This window comes from Trichoderma reesei (assembly GCF_000167675.1).
Source record: "Trichoderma reesei QM6a unplaced genomic scaffold TRIREscaffold_45, whole genome shotgun sequence".
Taxonomy (NCBI): Eukaryota; Fungi; Ascomycota; class Sordariomycetes; order Hypocreales; family Hypocreaceae; genus Trichoderma; species Trichoderma reesei.
Window position 1 is genome coordinate 16,454 of NW_006711192.1, and position 17,865 is coordinate 34,318.

The 17,865-nt window shown below is 51.9% G+C and overlaps 6 protein-coding genes across 6 annotated transcripts; 5 read left to right on the plus strand and 1 right to left on the minus strand.

The window, feature by feature from the left end:
* Positions 1-215: 215 nt before the first annotated feature.
* On the plus strand, positions 216-1,655 carry TRIREDRAFT_82619 (arginosuccinate synthetase-like protein; the record flags this gene model as incomplete). Its single annotated transcript, XM_006969842.1, has 3 exons — positions 216-290; positions 353-478; positions 555-1,655. 3 exons carry the CDS (start codon positions 219-221, stop codon positions 1,608-1,610), a joined length of 1,254 nt encoding a protein of 417 aa, XP_006969904.1. The 3' UTR covers positions 1,611-1,655.
* A 2,658-nt stretch (positions 1,656-4,313) lies between these two features.
* Positions 4,314-5,584, plus strand: TRIREDRAFT_112567 (uncharacterized protein; the record flags this gene model as incomplete). Its single annotated transcript, XM_006969843.1, has 3 exons — positions 4,314-4,572; positions 4,640-4,978; positions 5,046-5,584. 3 exons carry the CDS (start codon positions 4,314-4,316, stop codon positions 5,582-5,584), a joined length of 1,137 nt encoding a protein of 378 aa, XP_006969905.1.
* A 582-nt stretch (positions 5,585-6,166) lies between these two features.
* Positions 6,167-8,437, plus strand: TRIREDRAFT_112568 (uncharacterized protein; the record flags this gene model as incomplete). The annotated part of the gene is made up of 2 exons (XM_006969844.1): positions 6,167-8,143; positions 8,258-8,437. 2 exons carry the CDS (start codon positions 6,167-6,169, stop codon positions 8,435-8,437), a joined length of 2,157 nt encoding a protein of 718 aa, XP_006969906.1.
* Positions 8,438-8,961: 524 nt separating this feature from the next.
* Positions 8,962-10,495, plus strand: TRIREDRAFT_70961 (uncharacterized protein; the record flags this gene model as incomplete). Its single annotated transcript, XM_006969845.1, has 3 exons — positions 8,962-9,277; positions 9,349-9,792; positions 9,852-10,495. The coding sequence occupies 3 exons, from the start codon at positions 8,962-8,964 to the stop codon at positions 10,493-10,495; spliced, it is 1,404 nt and encodes a 467-aa protein (XP_006969907.1).
* A 606-nt stretch (positions 10,496-11,101) lies between these two features.
* TRIREDRAFT_70956 (uncharacterized protein) lies at positions 11,102-12,460 on the plus strand (the record flags this gene model as incomplete). Its single annotated transcript, XM_006969846.1, has 1 exon — positions 11,102-12,460. The coding sequence occupies one exon, from the start codon at positions 11,102-11,104 to the stop codon at positions 12,458-12,460; it is 1,359 nt and encodes a 452-aa protein (XP_006969908.1).
* A 1,031-nt stretch (positions 12,461-13,491) lies between these two features.
* Positions 13,492-17,258, minus strand: TRIREDRAFT_70943 (histidine kinase; the record flags this gene model as incomplete). The annotated part of the gene is made up of 2 exons (XM_006969854.1): positions 13,492-15,179; positions 15,434-17,258. 2 exons carry the CDS (start codon positions 17,256-17,258, stop codon positions 13,492-13,494), a joined length of 3,513 nt encoding a protein of 1,170 aa, XP_006969916.1.
* Between the last annotated feature and the right edge of the window lie 607 nt (positions 17,259-17,865).

Consider the following 17,865-nt stretch of genomic DNA (forward strand, 5'->3'; position numbering starts at 1 on the left):
GGTGTGCAACCAACCAACAGACAATGTTAACAGCGAGCGATACGTCATGAGGATAACAAGACCCAACTAGTTTCCAATTCATTCGTGCAAGAATGGCCCAAGCAACCGTGCACCCTCGTTCCCCTCACTCGTAGCCGTTTCTTGGGACTCTGCACATCCTCACACACGCCTCCATCATCAACATTCACATCAGCGAGCCATACCGCCCTTGAACGAACATGGCCAAACAAAAGGTGTGCCTCGCTTACTCTGGCGGCTTAGACACGAGCTGCATTTTGAAGTACTTGTTGGTGAGTCATTGCCCACGGCTCTCATTCTCATGCTTGGTGCGTCGGGCTGAGACGCTCTCTAGGAAGAAGGATACGAGGTCATCACCTTTACGGCCAACATTGGCCAGGAAGAAGATTTTGACGCTGTCAGAGAGAAGGCGCTCAAGATTGGCGCCAGCAAGGTCTACATTGAGGATCTTCGCAGAGAAGTAAGTATACGCTCCGTCACTCGCAGCGCCTTTTCGCCAATCAAGAGGTCGGTACTGATCGTTCCCTCTTCTGTAGTTCATCGAAGAGCAGTGCTTCCCTGCAATCCAATGCAACGCCATCTACGAGAATGTTTACCTCCTCGGCACATCACTTGCACGTCCCGTGACAGCACGAGCACAGATTGCCATTGCGCAAAAGGAAGGCTGTTTCGCCGTGTCTCATGGATGCACAGGCAAGGGCAACGACCAGATTCGGTTTGAACTTGCTTTCTACGCTCTCCAGCCCTCCATCACCGTCATTGCGCCTTGGCGCGATCCTGTCTTCTATGAAAAGTTCAAAGGCCGCAACGACCTGCTTGACTATGCCAAGGCTATGGACATTCCCGTCAGGAGCACCAAGAGCAAGCCGTGGAGCATGGACGAGAACCTCGCCCATTATAGCTATGAAGCCGGCATCCTGGAGGACCCAAACACCAGTCCTCCAGATAACATGTGGCAACTGACTGTCGATCCGAGGGAAGCCCCTGATCAGCCTGAAAACTTTACCGTCATTTTTGAGAAGGGCCTCCCAGTCAAGCTCGAGTATGAGGGCGGAAAGGTCGTCACAGACTCCGTTGACCTCTTTCTGACTGCCAACACCATTGCGCGCAGAAACGGCGTCGGACGACTGGACATTGTCGAGAACCGCTTCATCGGATTGAAGTCCCGCGGCTGTTACGAAACGCCCGGTCTGACTATGCTACGGGCCGCCCACGTCGATCTAGAAGGCCTCGTGCTGGACCGTGAAGTCCGCGCTCTGCGTGACCAATTTGTCACCTTCAACTACGCAAAGCTGCTGTACAATGGGCTCTATTTCTCGCCTGAGCGCGCGTTTCTTTCCAAGAGCATCGTTGCTTCGCAGGAAGATGTGAATGGCGGAGTGAGATGCCGGGCTTACAAGGGTTCCTTTAGCGTTCTTGGGCGGTGGTCTGAGACCGCCAAGCTGTATGATGCAAGCGAAAGCTCCATGGACGAGATTGGTGATTTCTCGCCAAAGGACACGACTGGATTTATCAGTGTCAATGCAATTCGGCTCAAGAAGTACGGAAAGGCTATGGAGGATAAGGGACAGAGCTTAGCCAAGAGATCCTAGCGAATTTGGTCACATAGATGGCATCATTACTGAAGTCAGAGTATAGCATCACTGTCATGACCAGGCATGTTTTATCAAATATACGTCCATTGTACGTGCGTTAATTGCAATTCGTTGAGCCCTAAGTCCCATATTCCCAAGTTCAGAAAACTCCGGTGTTCCCTATACCTCCCAAGTTCTATGGGATTCCTTCTATAACCTCTATGTGATGTATAATTGCAGGAAAAGGGGGGATTATCTCCCCTACGATGTCGATTTGCAGCGAAGGGACAGGATGCTGACAGCTGCCCCGCCGTTCAGAGACACCAAATCAGTACTGAAGGGCCTTCCAACCGTGGCAGTGCCCGCGACATCAGAAAAGGCTTGGCAGGTAGCCCTGTTCGAGCCCTCGATGTCAACAATTTCCGCAGCATCGGCAATGCCAAAAGACACTTCAAAAGGCGAGCCATCCACTGGGACCTCAATCTGCGACGCTGAATCATCTGCCGAGTTGATCTGCACACGAACAGTCCCAGCGGGAGGGGGAGGAGGTGGCGTGCTCGCACCGGAGCAAATGGGCGCAGTGTGGGGAGTTGTAACGCAGCAGAATGAGCCAATGGAGACGGCCTGGTCGATCTGCGAATCAACCTCTCCGCTAGAAGCGTCTGTAAAGCTGACCAACGTTTGGTCGTCGAAGATACCGCCGAGCTTGAGAGTACCTGCTGCATCACTGAAGGCCTGGCAAACACAACCAGGAGTGACAGCTTGTGCATTTACGCCAGCACTAAGCTGGCGGTTATTGGCGGTGGAAAATAGTGTATCCGCGGGGATGCTGGCACCGACGGACGCATCGCCATCACCGTTCTTCAAGCGGACAAAGCAGCTGTCGGTTTGACGAGGAATCATGGCCTTGGGAAGAGCGCTGACTGAGGTCAGGAGCATGGCGATGGAGCCAACAGCAGTAACGAAGGTCTTCATATTGACTGTATCTCGACGTGAATTGCGGCTGTTTCAAAGGGTCGAAAGGATATGGATGGGCGCTTTAGATGGCACTTTTGCTAGTGCTGTGAGTCGGTAAATAGTGTATTTTGAAAATAACTGTTAAGCGTATGAGCTGAGTGTGGTGATGATTATATCTTGCTGATTGCAGAGCATTCTCAACTTTATATATTTCTAATGAATTTCGATGACCTTCTCAAGCATCGCCTCCAAGCCTTCGACAATATAAGCCTTCAGAATGCTATTTCGAGATCTCATCCGGCTACCATACCTTCCGGAGCTCGAGCCCAGTCAGCATAGCCATCGGCTACTGATGGATAAGTATCAGTAAAAGGAAAAGCAGCCTCCAGTATCCGTAGTGCATGATCTATCCATTGGTTGGTTTTTCTTTTTTCTACCTTCGCTATATTTAGCCAGGGATTTAGTGAGTTAGCGCTGATAGGTGGCTAACAGCGCCGGATCATGAAGTTCCGACACGAAACATTGTTTTAAGAACTACCTAACCTGGCGCAGCACTCATAACAAGAGCTGACTCCACTGCTGTTGGTTAACAGCAATAACTGCGGCTTGACACAAGGAGAGGTTGTTGGCTCGCGATAAGAGATTTTTGTGAAAATTAACGAACTGTATGTCGTTCGACATAGGCATAGCTATGAGTGTACCTTGACTCGCTTTTGCTCCATTAGGTATGTTTGTGTGAGTACAGTAACTGATCTCTGCTACCCGGAACTGCAAACGGACAATTAGCACTTTAGAAAACTGAGATGAGGATCGGACGTTGGATAGACATCATGTGATAGCATGTCAGACACTAGTATTGAGAAATGGATGAGAATTGATGCATCTAGCTTTAAACTAAAGGGTTGGTCTTGTGAGGGGCAGTTGTTGCATTGCCCTGTGGTCGGTCTTCTATGGTTTTGACTATGCAATCCCTCCCGTGCTGGCATCAGGAGATCAAAGTATGCTTGTTGAAGTTGATCGAACATGGTGATTCTCCTATCTCAAAAGCCAGTGAGAGAATATACGAGTACTATTCGGCCGCTGACTGAAAGTGGATCTCATGTCAGGTTTGCACCTCGCTTCTGGGGGTCGGACATCGTCCCCGTCGACACTGTCCAATGATGCACCTTCAGTTGCGCAGTTGGTCGAACTAGCTCAACGGAATCTGTTCTCCTCGCTCGCATCATCGCTCATTATGTCGCGATGATCCGTGGGATTGCGCGATGTTGCGTTCGTGATCGCATACTAGAATCGCGTCAAACTGCGGTTCGGCACGCAATCGCGGGGAAGACACCACCCTTGATGCTATATATCAGAACCACCGATAAGCCGTGAAGCCAATGGTCAAGACGAAGGGTCTGCCAGTAGATTGAGATTAATTACCACCCATTTGGGTGACCGACTTCCGGAGCTGAGCTATCACGCATGGCTCTGAGGCAGTGTGATACCGTTCCTACTTACCAATCAACAGTGATAAGCGACACGCAATATCAGGGGTTGGAGATGATGAAATTATAGGCAGTGTTGCATAATTCAGTCGTCAAGAACGTTGTAACATTACAGAGTATTCTCATTGCTCATTGGAATATTTATATGGTGCCGAAATCTCGCCTCTTCACCCGTCTCAGCATACATCAAGGCAATGGGATACTAGACCTCTCAGTCCACAAACAAGACTGACTCTCATCTAAAATACTACAATATTGATCAACGCAAAGCAGAAAAATGGCACCATCTGTTACAGAGACCGTGACACAAGTCACGGAGAACCTCAAGCAGAAGCCGGTTGCGGACCTCAAGACGCCAGCCCTGCCAACCCTCGAGACCGGACACCGGGAGCCCTTGAAGTTGAGCGGAGTCCTCGATCAGTTCAAGCAGTTCGATGTCACGCCAGTCATTGGAAGAGAATTTGCCGATGTCGACCTTGCCGAATGGCTGAGGGCACCCAACTCTGATGAGCTACTGAGGGATTTGGCCATCACAAGTATGACCTTGCAATCGTCTTCGTCACCTTCTGCTCAAGCAGTCTTCTCGCTAACAAGGCTCCCAAGTCTCTCAACGAGGCGTCGTCTTCTTCCGCAAGCAGGACAACATTACCAATGATCTCCAGAAGGAGCTCGTCCAACGCCTTGGAGAGCTGAGCGGGAAGCCGGCTACGTCTGGGTTACATATTCACCCAGTCCATAACGGCGCCCGTGGTAGCGGCACGGGAGACGATGAGATCAGCGTCATCTCGTCTGAACAGGCGAAGAAGATTTACTCGGACCGCTATCTCAAGTCTAGCAAGCGCCAGAGCCAAAAGGGACAGTGGCATTCTGACATCACTTTTGAGCCCATTCCGAGCGACTATGCTTTGTTGAGATTGACAGAGCTGCCGAAGACGGGAGGAGGTGATTAGACCCCTACCATACCGTGTCTTCAGGTTATTTCCCGACCAGCTAACATGCTCTTCGTCAGATACACTATGGGCCTCTGGATATGAGCTTTATGATCGTATCTCCAAGCCGTTGCAAAATTTCTTGGATGGCTTGACTGCCTACTACGCACAGCCTGGCTTCAAAGAGGCCGCTGATAAGAACGGCTTTTCTCTCTTTTCCACTCCCCGAGGAGCCCCCGAAAACGTCGGCGATGTTCTCGAAGCCATTCACCCAGTTATTCGTACCAACCCCGTTACCGGATGGAAGAGTGTCTTTGCTGTCGGCCACCACGTCCAGTACATCCACGGCCTGACGGAAGACGAGTCGAAGCACTTCTTGGACTGGTTCGTCCGCTTGATTGTGGAAAACCACGACTTGCAGGTCCGCAACCGATGGCAGAATGTGAACGATTTGGCTATCTGGGACAACCGCAGCGTCTACCACGCCGCCACTCCGGACTACATCAATGAGGGCCTTGGAGAGCGCACCGGATCAAGGGCTGTGAGCCTCGGCGAGAAGCCGTACTTTGATCCTCAGAGTGTGAGTCGCAGGGAAGCTATTGCCCTAGAAAGAGCATGAGGATTGGGTACCCAAGGCGGATGTCTGTAGCCACAGGTTGTGACAAGGAATAGAAAGAATTAGTAATCTGGTGTAGCTATGAACATCGCGACGTCGTGAGAACCTACCCCGATGCTGCACGTACCCGAAGTCTCCCATTCGCCGGTAGAACCGAAATGGCGAGCCGATTCACGTAAGGGAGTAAGGTACCTGATAGTAGGAGGTAGGTCGTCATCATCAGGCTACTTCCAAGCTGCTTCCCTGTGATGACGGACCAACAGCATTTGTTCTACGGTCACCACACTGCTCTCTCCACATCTACGAGGCTAGGCAGGAAAGAGAAGAAAATAAATAATGTTCAGATTAACCTTAATTCGTCCACAAAAACTGATACTACTCTAAGCATATCTGCGATGGCGCTTGCAAACCTTCGCATGCTGGTCTCTGCCAAGCCGCCAATATTGCGGCTGAGATGCATGAGCTGAACAGAGAGCCAGACAACTGGCGGCATGGCTCTTGCTTAAAAAGAAGCATCGTCGAACCGACACGCACACGCGGCTTCCGTAAGTTATTGTGAGACATTTGCCCATATCGTCGAACAGCATGTCGCTCTTCGAGCTGAAGCCACTCGAGCCGTACGAATACTCGCCACTCTCTCCCGCCAAAAGGGCCTTTCGCTTGGTTCAGCTTCTGCCGCCAAAACCCTCCATCATCCCAGGCACCTTTGGCACCATCCGCATCAGAGTTCTAGAGGCTGATATCGACACAAGCGCTCGTTATGATGCTCTCTCGTACTCCTGGAACGTGCCGGCGGGGCAGGGAGAGCCAAATCGGCAAGTCATCGTCGAAACAGACAGCGGCTCCCGCAAGCTGTTCATTTTTCCAGCACTCGAGAATGCCCTCTTCCACTTGGGTACTCAGAACATGACGGACCGCATCTTTATCGACCAAATTAGCATCAACCAAAAGGACAAGAACGAAAAGAGCCACCAAGTATCGCTTATGCAAGACATTTATATGAACAGCGCCCGCACTCTCGTTTGGTTGGGTCCGTCTACTCGAGCATCTGACCGGTACTTTGATGTTGTCCGTCAAATTTGCTCAGAAGGAGTGCTGAGCAGGGTTATGGGACCTCGGGTCAGTCAATTTATGCACGTCTTTGATGCCGTGATGGATCCAACAATGCCGGTAAATGAAGAACAGCGCGAAGACCGTGATGATCTGTTAGACTTGATTGCAAGATACGGAGATCGTTTCCCACTGAGCGGCTTTGCCGATGTACTTGATCGAAACTGGTTCAACCGACTGTGGGTTATCCAAGAGGCATGCTTGGCACCATCCGTCATTTTCGTGTGCGGCAAGAAGTCTCTCTGCTTCGACTGCTTCCGAGCCAGCTCCCTATTCTACAGTATATACAACACGCACTGGGTGCGCAATTTAGACAAAGCAGTGCCCCAGCGTGTGCTTAGGGAGCGAGATGCTCTCTTTGGAAAGATGGGTGGGCTGAATCGCATTTTTCAAGAACGAAAGGCCATTCATCAAACAATGAAACGACGGGGCTTGCACGACCTCATTCTGAAGTACAACGTCAACCATCATCTTATGAAAATCGGGGCAACATTGGAGCAGGACCGCATTTTTGGCTTGTTGGGCCTCGCAGCAATTGACGACGCTGTGAAAAGAAAGGTCCGCGTGGACTATGACGCCCAAGTCGTGCAGATGTACTCTGAGATCGCGGAGATACTTCTGCAAGAAAGCGTCGACATTTTGCTGTTCAACCAGCATCCCAGGAAAACCCAAGGCTTACCCTCTTGGGTGCCTGACTGGGCCATGGATCTGTCGATACCCATACGGTATGTAGCTTTGGGAGAGCCAACATCGAACGCCGGAGGACCCATGGGGGAGGCTCCTATTCGACTCGAGGGGTCGCAGCCGCGGATTGCTATCAAGGGCATCCTTGTGGGCGAGATTCAGGAGGTGGGACAAAGGCTGCAGCAGGCACAGCCCAATACAAAAGTACATGAGGAAATCGATTATCGTTCGGCCAAGTTATTCTTCGACGAAGCGTCAAGGTTCGCTCGACGGGCTGTTGGCACAGCTAGAAGAAGAGATTTCTCTTTGTCCGCTGCAGATGTGGAGCTTGGAATGCAATTGCGTTTGTGCGACTCCGGCCTTTCTTATCGCCATTTTACAGAAAGACTCGGCGCAGTTGCTGGCATTGAAAGACTCCAAGCCCTGCATAGCGCTTGTCATAGCCTTGGAGAACGACTCATCAGATCAGACGAGACAATTGCGTCGTATCATATCACGCGCATCTATCGAACAATAGGGATCGTCCCCTGGTATTGGCAACCAATGTCTGAAATGGAGAGTCTACGAACATGGGCACTCAATCCAGTCTTAGCTGGTCACATTGCAGGTCGGGCTCTCCGAGATTTCGTCGTGGACATGACTGGTCTGTGTATCGCTTCAGCAAGAGCTTGGTATGCATCAAAAGTCCTCGTATACCGTCGGCGCTTTCAAAGGATAAAGCTGCGGCCAGACCCTGGGAGCGTCGAAAAGCTCGGGCTCAGTGCAGACGTCAGCCTAAGCCCCGACATGGGTGTTTTCACATCGAACTTGCTCAAGAATCTCGGTCGGAAGCTGTTTCGGACAACAGATGGTTATGTAGGTCTAGGACCTGTGAGTATGCAGGCGGGCGACCGCATTGTTATATTCCGTGGTGGAACAACACCACATATCCTGAGACTGCAGTATGGTGGCATTCATGAGATGAAGTATGAGTATCTTGGTGAGGCCTATTGCGATGGATTCATGGATGGTGAGATCTTTCAGCACGAGGCCAAACGGGAAGAGACATTCGTGCTGGTCTGATGCTGCTGCCAGTAGATCCGAGTATCTCCTGGGCTTTCTACCGAGTCTAGCTATTACTTGGCAATATGGTGGTCTTTTGTGAACAATAGCATAATATTTTAATATAGTTATCCTACCAATCCATCTTCTCTCTCAGCTATCTCGTCCTTCATGCATCTAGAAGTCTCCGCATGAAATAGAGCCTATATGCCCCAGCACAATAACAACCATTCAATACACGTATAGCTTGAACAGGCCCAAACGTTTAGCGCATTCATTTTCACGGTACCTATGACTAGATTGCACCTAAAAGGGTATGATCAGCAAACCGAACAACACCAAATCGTCTAATGATGCTTCAAGCAGCACTGGTACACGATAGCCCTGACGTCATGGGCCGTGTATTACGAATGGTTGCGTCAATATCTATTTAATGCTGGCGACCGTCCCCCCCGAGCAATGAGAGCTTCTTGCACCGTTTGGCAGCAGCCGGTAGCAGCCTGTATTGCTTCAGTTGTCCGCTTTCCGCTGCCACAGTCATCAAAATGAACATGGACACTGCAAAATTGATAAAGGCCGCCGTTCCCGAAGCAGAAGGGCGGAACGCACGCATCTTGTCGCAGAACGTCTCAGACCACAAAGACCCAAACTTTCTCTCGCAAGACTTCCCGCGGCAACCCCCTAGATTGTACATTACTGCGGAGAGCGATGACTTCGATGCCGTGACTATTGCGGAGTGGCAGGCCGAAGGATTTGACGTCCAGTATCTTCCCATGGGAAATGGGGGAGACGAATACTTGAAAAAGCTCAAGGGCCTCAAAGGAAATGAGACAACCACATTCGAGACCTTTGGTATCGTAGGTGAGGCGAAAACACGTGGAAACAAGTGTTCTGAGACAAGAGCTAAGATGGATCTGGATCCATGGTACTAGCATATGGCGATGCTGCTGCCATGTGTCTTCAGCATTACCACATCATGGACAACAACCCCGACTTCAAGATCAAATTGCTCATCGCTTATTACCCGACCGCGATCCCCGACCCAAAAGGTCGCTTTCCAAACAACATATCAGCTCTCGTGCATCTAATCGGTGGAGAAGACGTCGATGTCACAGTCCAGTCGCAAATGGTCGGCATCCAAGGCAAACGGCGTACAAGTCGCAGGACAATCCAACCAGGAATGGGCACCGGCGGTCTGCTTCGACTCGCGTATCCAAGCTATACTTACCAAGCACAGCCTGGGTTCGCAGAGCACGATTTAGACGAGTATGACGCGATAAGCGCCGATTTGGCATGGAGCCGGAGTTTGGCAGCGGCGAGGAGGGCTTTCGGCCTGACGGTGGACTTGGAGTACGTCTGGGAACAAAATGTTCAAGGTAGATCGTCAAGCCACGACACCACTCGATTACTTGTGAATGCTCACAGCCTCGCCTAGGGAAATTTCTCAGTCGAAGCCTCGACACAACCATGTCCAGCTACACGACACACAAAAGCCCGCATGTCACTTACATTCCGACCTTGACAGGAGGCATCGGAGCTGACGAGCTCGAGGAATTCTATTCCCAATATTTTGGGAACCCCAAGTCACTCAAGCTAACTCTAGTGTCTCGAACCATTGGTGCCGACCGCATCGTCGATGAGATCCACGTTCGGTTCAAGCATACACAAGAGATGCCTTGGATCTTGCCAGGCGTCCCGGCCACCCAAAAGCGAGTCCAAATACTCGTAGTTAGTATTGTTACTATGAGAGGTGGGAAATTGTATCATGAGCACGTCTACTGGGACCAAGCCAGCGTCTTGCTTCAGATTGGGGCCCTAGATCCCAATGCAATACCGGAATCGGCAAAGAAACTAGGAATCGAAAAGCTGCCTGTTGTGGGAAGCGCAGCGGCCTCGAGAGTACTGAAGGGCTGGGATCCCGAACAGGAGGGCGAGGCGGACAATGACTTGATACCGGGATGGAACGATGAAGGTGAAGGTGGCGACGAGGCCGGTAACGGTCTCGACGGACAATCTCTGAATGGCAAGGCTGCAGGGCAGAAGAGTGCTGAGAAATCGGAAACGGACCAGGGTAACTGATATGATAAACAAACATCTTGAGAATTTGCCAAAGAAAAAAAAGATAGGCGATTTCATCGAAATGCCGTCGTGTGAAGCTGCCCGAGAGTGATGGGTACAGGATTAGCCGTCGCGACGGTCGTAGGTATTGTAACCGGCGCCGAACATTCCTTCAACGCCGAGCCGACGCTCGTGACGCCCCAAACCCCGAAATGGAGCCGGATTGTCGCACGTACAGGAGGCATGAGTGCAATCATAACGACTAACATCCCCGATTGAGTCGGTAAATGGTGACGGCAAGGCAGAGAGATCGGCCTTCTGCAGGTCTGACAAACGGCTCCTACTGGTTGAGGATGGCGGAATGGAGGCGCTCCCGCGCTTCCCCACTGAGCCGACAACACCACTTTGATTTGTGACCAGTCAATGTCACGGTGTTTGTTCAAGTCCATGCTGCGGGACCTCCATGCTGCGGGACCAAATCCGGGGTAATTCGGCATTCGAGCCACCCCAGCTGATGTGGGCTAGAGGTGAAACAGGGTATATAAAGGAAAGGCAAACTGGATCTCGTTCAGCAAATGTCGAGGCTCCAGTATCATTTCCTAAAGCCAAGGTTTTCAGGAGAGGACCATGTTGACTTTTAGGCTTGCCGTTTCGGCTTGCGGCTTATTGGTCGTTGCCCGCCTTGTCTTCTTCCTTATCAAGAGCTTCACATCGCCAACGCGACACATTCCAGGCCCTCTGTGGGCAAGATTCACTCGGCTGTGGTACTTCAGACGTGTTGCCCTCGGCCGCTTTGAACATGAAAACATCCAGCTCCACCAACAATACGGCCCAATTGTGCGCCTCGCGCCCAACATGTACAGCATAGATATACCAGAGGCTGTGAACACGGTGTACGGAATTGGCTCCAAGCTGCCAAAATCAGGTTGGTATGATGCGTGGAAGCATCCCAGTCCCGATGCCTGGACCATGTTCCCCGATAAAGATATCAAGAGGCACGCTCAGACAAGAAGAGTGTTTCAGGGGCTGTACAGTATGTCCAGTCTTGTCAGCTACGAGAGATACGTGGATGAGTGCGCGGACGTCCTGCTGAATCGCTTGTCCTTGTTCTCAAAGAGCAGAGAGCCTATCAACATGGGCCACTGGTTCCAATGTTATGCGTTCGACGTCATCGGCAATATCACCTTCTCAAAACCGTTCGGCTTCCTTGATCGTGGGGAGGACGTTTCAGGCTTGCTACAGGCGCTACACAAGATCCTTGCGTATTCTACCCTGATTGGCATATACTCCTCTCTCCATCCGTACATATTCGCGGTGGCCAACTTTTTCGGCGTTGGAGGAGCTGCTGGACGAACATATCTCGCAGCGTACGTGAAAGGGAGAATCTCACAGAGAAAGGCTGAGCAGGCGAGGAATGAAGCAAAGGCAGTTTCAACACATACTGATGGATCTCCCGACGACTTCTTGGAGAAACTGATGATCAAAAATAAAGATGCTCCATCCAAGGTGACTGATTATCATGTCTTCATGATGAGCATGTCCAACATCATCGCGGGATCCGACACAACGGCCATTAGTCTATCGGCCATCTTATACTATCTCATCAAACATCCGCACGTCATGAGCAAAGTCAGAGAGGAAGTCGACCTCATTTCTGATGTTGGCGCTCACCTGAGCTTCAAAGAGAGCCTCGAAATGCCATACTGGCAAGCTGTTATGAAGGAAGCACTACGTCTACATCCCGCCACCGGACTTCCCCTATGGAGAACCGCCACCAAGGGCGGCATAGAACTGAATGGGCAGTTCTTTCCCGAAGGTACTTCAATCGGTCTAAATACATGGACAGCACATTACAACAAAGATGTCTTTGGGGATGATGCTGCAGAATTCCGGCCAGAGCGATGGCTGGAGGCCGAAGAGGAGGGTGGACGCAAGTTGGCCCAGATGACTGCATACTACCTACCAGTGAGTGAACCAATATGTTGATGTTGCCAGGAATGATCAAAATATTAATAGAGAGCAGTTTGGCTTGGGATCCCGGACATGCATCGGCCGACACATTTCTTATTTGGAAATGTCAAAGCTCATCCCATTGCTGATCAGAAACTTCGACTTCGAGCTACAAGACAAGGAGAGGGAGTGGAAGACAACGAACTACTGGTTTGTCAAACCAAACAACTTTAATGTTACTGTCAGAGCTAGGGCAATGCCCTGAGCAAAGGAAGGCATGGTAGATAACTACGAAACCACATGTATTGCCTCTCTATTTCTTCACAAGTAACGGTACTCACAAGGGAGAGTCAACGTGTTGTTCAGAAGATGCCACACTTCCACGTAACCACAAACGTCGATGTATTGAAGCGCTCATAATATACCTCTTTAGGGCTCGTGAAGGGTCGCTATAGCAGATGAAAGACGGGATGCGATAATAACGATTCATTCTAAAGCAGCCCCCCCCCCCCCCCCCTTAACCCATGCCCCCATAGAAACATTCATCCGGCGGGGAAGCTCACCGGCTGAATTCATCCACTCCAGTCGTGATGCAGACATACTTCTATAGAAACCCTCTGCAGCAAGTGGTAGTATAACCCTGAAAATCCCGAAAGATTTGCCGAGTCTGTACCTTTGCAGAAGGAAGCCAGTTTGGCATCAATACCAATACGGTACTGTTCGGAGGGGCTCAGTTGAAATCCGGTGGGTATTACAATATCCGCGTTGTAAACCCCGGTCGAACTGCGAAGATCAACAGTTCAGCGAGCGTCAAGAACCCGGGGGACTCAGCCAACCGGAGTGGTTTTGGTCGCCTGGGTTACGCAACAGCGTTTGGTCAGGCAGTAATGTCCCGTTTCAACTTCACAAGAATTACCGACTTTTTCTCTATTGGAGTTTCCAGGCGTTTGTCTCATAGGTATGCAAAGCTTCGCTCGCACAGGGTCAAAAGGTCAAACAACGCGACATGGAAATGGTATCATTACATGAACTACTATTACACACAATATATTATTAGTCTATATGCTTCAATCCCTTGTTTTCCCATTCATGTTGCCGTGCGCGGTCCCGTTTATCCCCGTTGCCGTCCCGTTCGCCGTCCCGTTCGCCGAAGTTGTATCAAAACCTGTTCCCTTTTCTTTCGTCGAGCCATTCGTCGTCTCTGGCTCCTCCGGTATAGTGACAAATTTCTTGAGCACCTTCTTCAAGGCTGGCCGCCTGATGGGCTTGCTCAAGAATTCGTCCATGCCTGATTCTATGCACTCTTTAACGTTGCTCTCTTCGGAAAAGGCAGTAAGCGCAACGATGGGCGCCACATAGCCCATTTTGCGAATCAGTCGCGTCGATTGCAGCCCGTCGACGTTGGGCATCTGGATGTCCATGAAAATCACGTCAAACCGCTGGTTCTTCTCCATGCTGGCCTTTACCAGCTCATATGCTTCTTGGCCGTCTTTGGCAATGGCCACGTCATAGACATCCTCCAACTTGAGCATTCTGCTCACTACTTCAACATTGGTCGCATTATCGTCAGCAACAAGGACGCGCAGTTTGCCGTTGCCCGTCTTGTTGGCCATTGCTTTATCAATGGCTGCCGTCTGGTCCTCCTTACTGGCAGAGGAGTTCGGCTTTGCGGCGAAGAACGGCGCACTCAAGCCCACGAGACGGGGCAGCTTGTTGTCTAACAGAGATGGGCTGCTCTTGGACTTTGGGTCCTGCAGCGGCGAGGCCGATCCATTCAAGGAGCTCCGGGGCCCCTCGCCAACTACCGACCTGACGCTGGTTGGCCTCGATCCTGTGCTGCTGGAGGCGGTGCTTGGCGGGCGGTCCTTGACGTATTTGAGGGGTATCTGCATCGTGAACGTTGACCCAACGCCAACAGCGCTCTTGAGGGTGATCGACCCGCCCATCAGCTTGGCCAGCTGTGAACAGATGCTTAGACCCAGGCCTGTTCCTCCAAACTTCTTATTTAGTCCAAGGTCGCCTTGAACAAACGGTTCGAAAATCTTGTCCTGCATATGCTCAGGTATGCCCGGTCCCGTGTCTTCCACCTCAAACTCAAAGATGTATGGCTTCGCGTTTGCCGGCGGCGGAGTAGGTGAGCGCTCCCGGATGCGAACGTGAGGCGTGGCCTTTGGGTCCAGGGGATTGATGGCGAGGGCGGTACCAGTGCCGTTTCTGAGTGGTGTGGAGGTATTCGTCGTCCTGGAGTTGGTGGAGCGTGTCGATCCCGAGCTGACTCTATGACGGCTTCGCCCGACTCTTGCAGAGCCACTCTTGGACAAAGACGAAGTCCGACTGACATCAGTCTCCAGCCGGTCAACCTCGCATACACAACGGATGCGAAGTTCCACTTTGCCTCCGGACGGCGTGAACTTGAGACTGTTGTTGACGAGGTTGATCATGACCTGCAGAATCCTGTGCTGGTCACCCCAGACGTAAACATCCTTCAGACGTCCCATACCGTTAGGACCCAAAGCCGGCAGCCTCTTCTCCAACATGTTTTGGTCCATGCTCCCATTCAGCTCGATATTCTCGCTACTGAGGAAGCTCACGGTGAATGTGATGTTGCTCTCGCGCACCTGCTTATCAAAGATAGACAGCATTTGCGATTTGATGTCACCCAACCGAAATTCCCTCTCCTCAAGGCTGACATGTTGTCCGATCTGATTCTTGGAAAAGCTGAGGAGATCCTCTAATAGGTGTAGTAGCAAATCTCCTGCAAGAGGTGATTAGCACAGTCGCACAAGAAGACATTATAGTTGCTTCAAAGACATCGAGCAGCCCCATGTCCTCCTCTACTGTTCTTTTTCTTTTTTTTTTTTTGGAAACTCTTTTTAGCTGGAGCGGTCGGGCAGGGTGAGGATTTGGGTTTACAGGAAGCGCTGGCAAAGATATGATGGAGTCCCAGGGCAAAGAAAAAATGAAGAAGAGGGAAAAATAAAAGAGAAAACAAAAGGAAAAGCCACGTACCTGACCTATAGAGAGTTTTGAGCGACTGTTTTATCCGTACAATATCATCCTCTTCCATGCAGACAGCGCACATGCCCATGATGCCATTCAGGGGCGTCTTGAGCTCGTGAGAAATGTTGGCGATGAAGAGCGTCTTGCTCTCATTGGCAGCCTCTGCCGCTCGCTTGCTCACCTCAAGCTCCCGCGTCCTCTCTGCAACCTTGTCCTCCAGCTGCGTGTACTGCTTGAGCAGCTCGTCCGTCATTTCGTTGAACGTCTCCGTGAGTTCCGTGAGTTCGTCCGTGATGTAGTGTTTGCCAACCTCAACTCTGCCAGGAATCTTGAAAACGTGTCGGTGGGCGTCGGATTCGCTGATGGGCAGAATCTTCTTCTCCTTCCATATCCTGCGCTTCACGGTAGAGAAGAAGCCCTTGTCGGATCGCTTAGAACTAGTAGCTCCCGAGCCTGTGTGTTCTTCATCATACGCGTCGTCATACTCCTCGTATCCCGGAGGATTGATGGACCTTTCCGTCGCGGCCTTGAGCCGCCTGATGGACAAGACGCTGAGATGCGCGCAGGGAAACACGAGGATTGCGATAAGGCCGGCCGTTCCAAAGACGCATCCCAAGAGGATATCTCTCAGCTTGTCGATGGGCTGGTAAGCTTCGCTCTTGGCCTTTTCCACGACTACCGCCCAATTGACGAGGGTAGTTGCGGGGCGAGCGACACCTACGGCGACAGGCACGCCCTGTTCGTTTGTGGTGGAGAGATCCACGGTGGAATTGTTCAATGGCGAGAGCTTGCGGGTATATACCTTTGTCAGACTAGGATAGTCATGGAGGGGGAACGGACGTCCATAATAGTTGCCGGAGTGGTAATTACGCGACGAGTGTCGATCCGACTGCCCTGGGACCGGAACGGGAGGTATGACAAAACGAACGGGTGTGTTTTTGAAACTGGGCTGCGTAGGCGAGTATGTGTCGTTGCTCGCCGGCTGCGAAACGTTGAAGCGGTTGGATGGATTGGCCGGGCCAACGAGTAGGACAACGCCAGTCGAGCCCAGCCCCTCGGGCGATGCTTGAATGGTGGACAGCGAGCTCGCGGAAAGGACCAAGGTCAAGTAGCCGAGGATGAAGCCCGAGATGGCAAAGGAGCGGATGGGGATGGTGAGAGAGATGAGGGCGAAGGTTTCGTTAACGACAAGAGGACCCAGCACCAGGCCGCCGCCGGTGCTCAGATTGACGTTCGGAAAGGCATAGGCACCATAGGCCGGCGTTGACGGCACATAGGGGTTTGGGTATCCGAGATTGGTGTACGTGATGTTGGGGTACAGCGACAGCGGGTAGCCGTACTCGGTATCGCTGAGGTTGACCCTGGAGCCGTCGGGCGTCAGGTAGGGGAGCTCAATGTTATTGGTCGCATTGCCCACGCCGGCACCGGTGACGCTCAGCAGGCCTCGGTGGCCGTCGCCAGTCGAGTTCCGCGAGTAGAGGCGAGCCTGCAGGAGCCCGGTGAGGCCGCGGGTGGTGCCCATGGCGCTCTCGAGGTCGGCGCGCGCATTGGCGAAGGGGTCCGTCTTGTTGGTCGAGTTTTGGTTGTAGAAGTCGATAAAGGCCTGCTGCAGCAGGATGCGCGTGGCGACGGTCTGGCAGATGGTCTGCGCCAGAGCGAGCTCAGATGCAATGGCGGACGCCTTGAGCGAGGCGGTCAGAGCCAGGCCGTCGGACTCGACGTCGACGACGAAGTTGTGGACAAAGATCCATGTTGGGATGGAGATGATGGCCAGGGACAGGAGGACAGCGAAGAGCACAAGCGCGGCGAGCTGCTCGCGGATGGCGACTCTCATTTTTCAGCGGAAGGCGAACGGACGAAGCGAAGATGCAGGCTGGCAGGGCTCAGGCTCGGGGCAAGACATCCTCCTCAAGAATGACTGCGCCTCTATCGAAGCCTACGCAACATGCTGCCCGCGACGAGTGGTGAGCGTTGGGAGAGCGCCAGGAACGGACTGCATAAGGTACGAATGTCTACTCTTCAAGATCGTCTCAGCCGGTCGAGCCGTGGTGTCTGTCGTCAGAGGGTTTGTAGAACTGTATGCAGGTGATGGACGGAAGAATTCTGGTCGACAGTTGACGGCTCTAATCAGTCTATCGCTTCTTGAGATGGACACAGCAGGCGATGCAACTACTTCGAGATTGCCAAGTCTGCGGCAGCATGCGTTCGTGTATAGAGTCGCAGTTAAGGTTTAATGGTAAGGTAAGGTAGGTATGGAACGGAAAAAAAGAAGGGCGATCGATCAGCGCTCTCTTGCTTGCCTTCCACTGGGCTGGTTGGCTGGCTGCACGACAGAGACACTCGGACGCGACCGAGGCCAGCACAGAGCCAGCCAGAACAAGGGACGACGCTTAGGTAAGCACAGCTCCCGCCGGGAAAGGGCTGTGCGCCAGTCTGCCGGA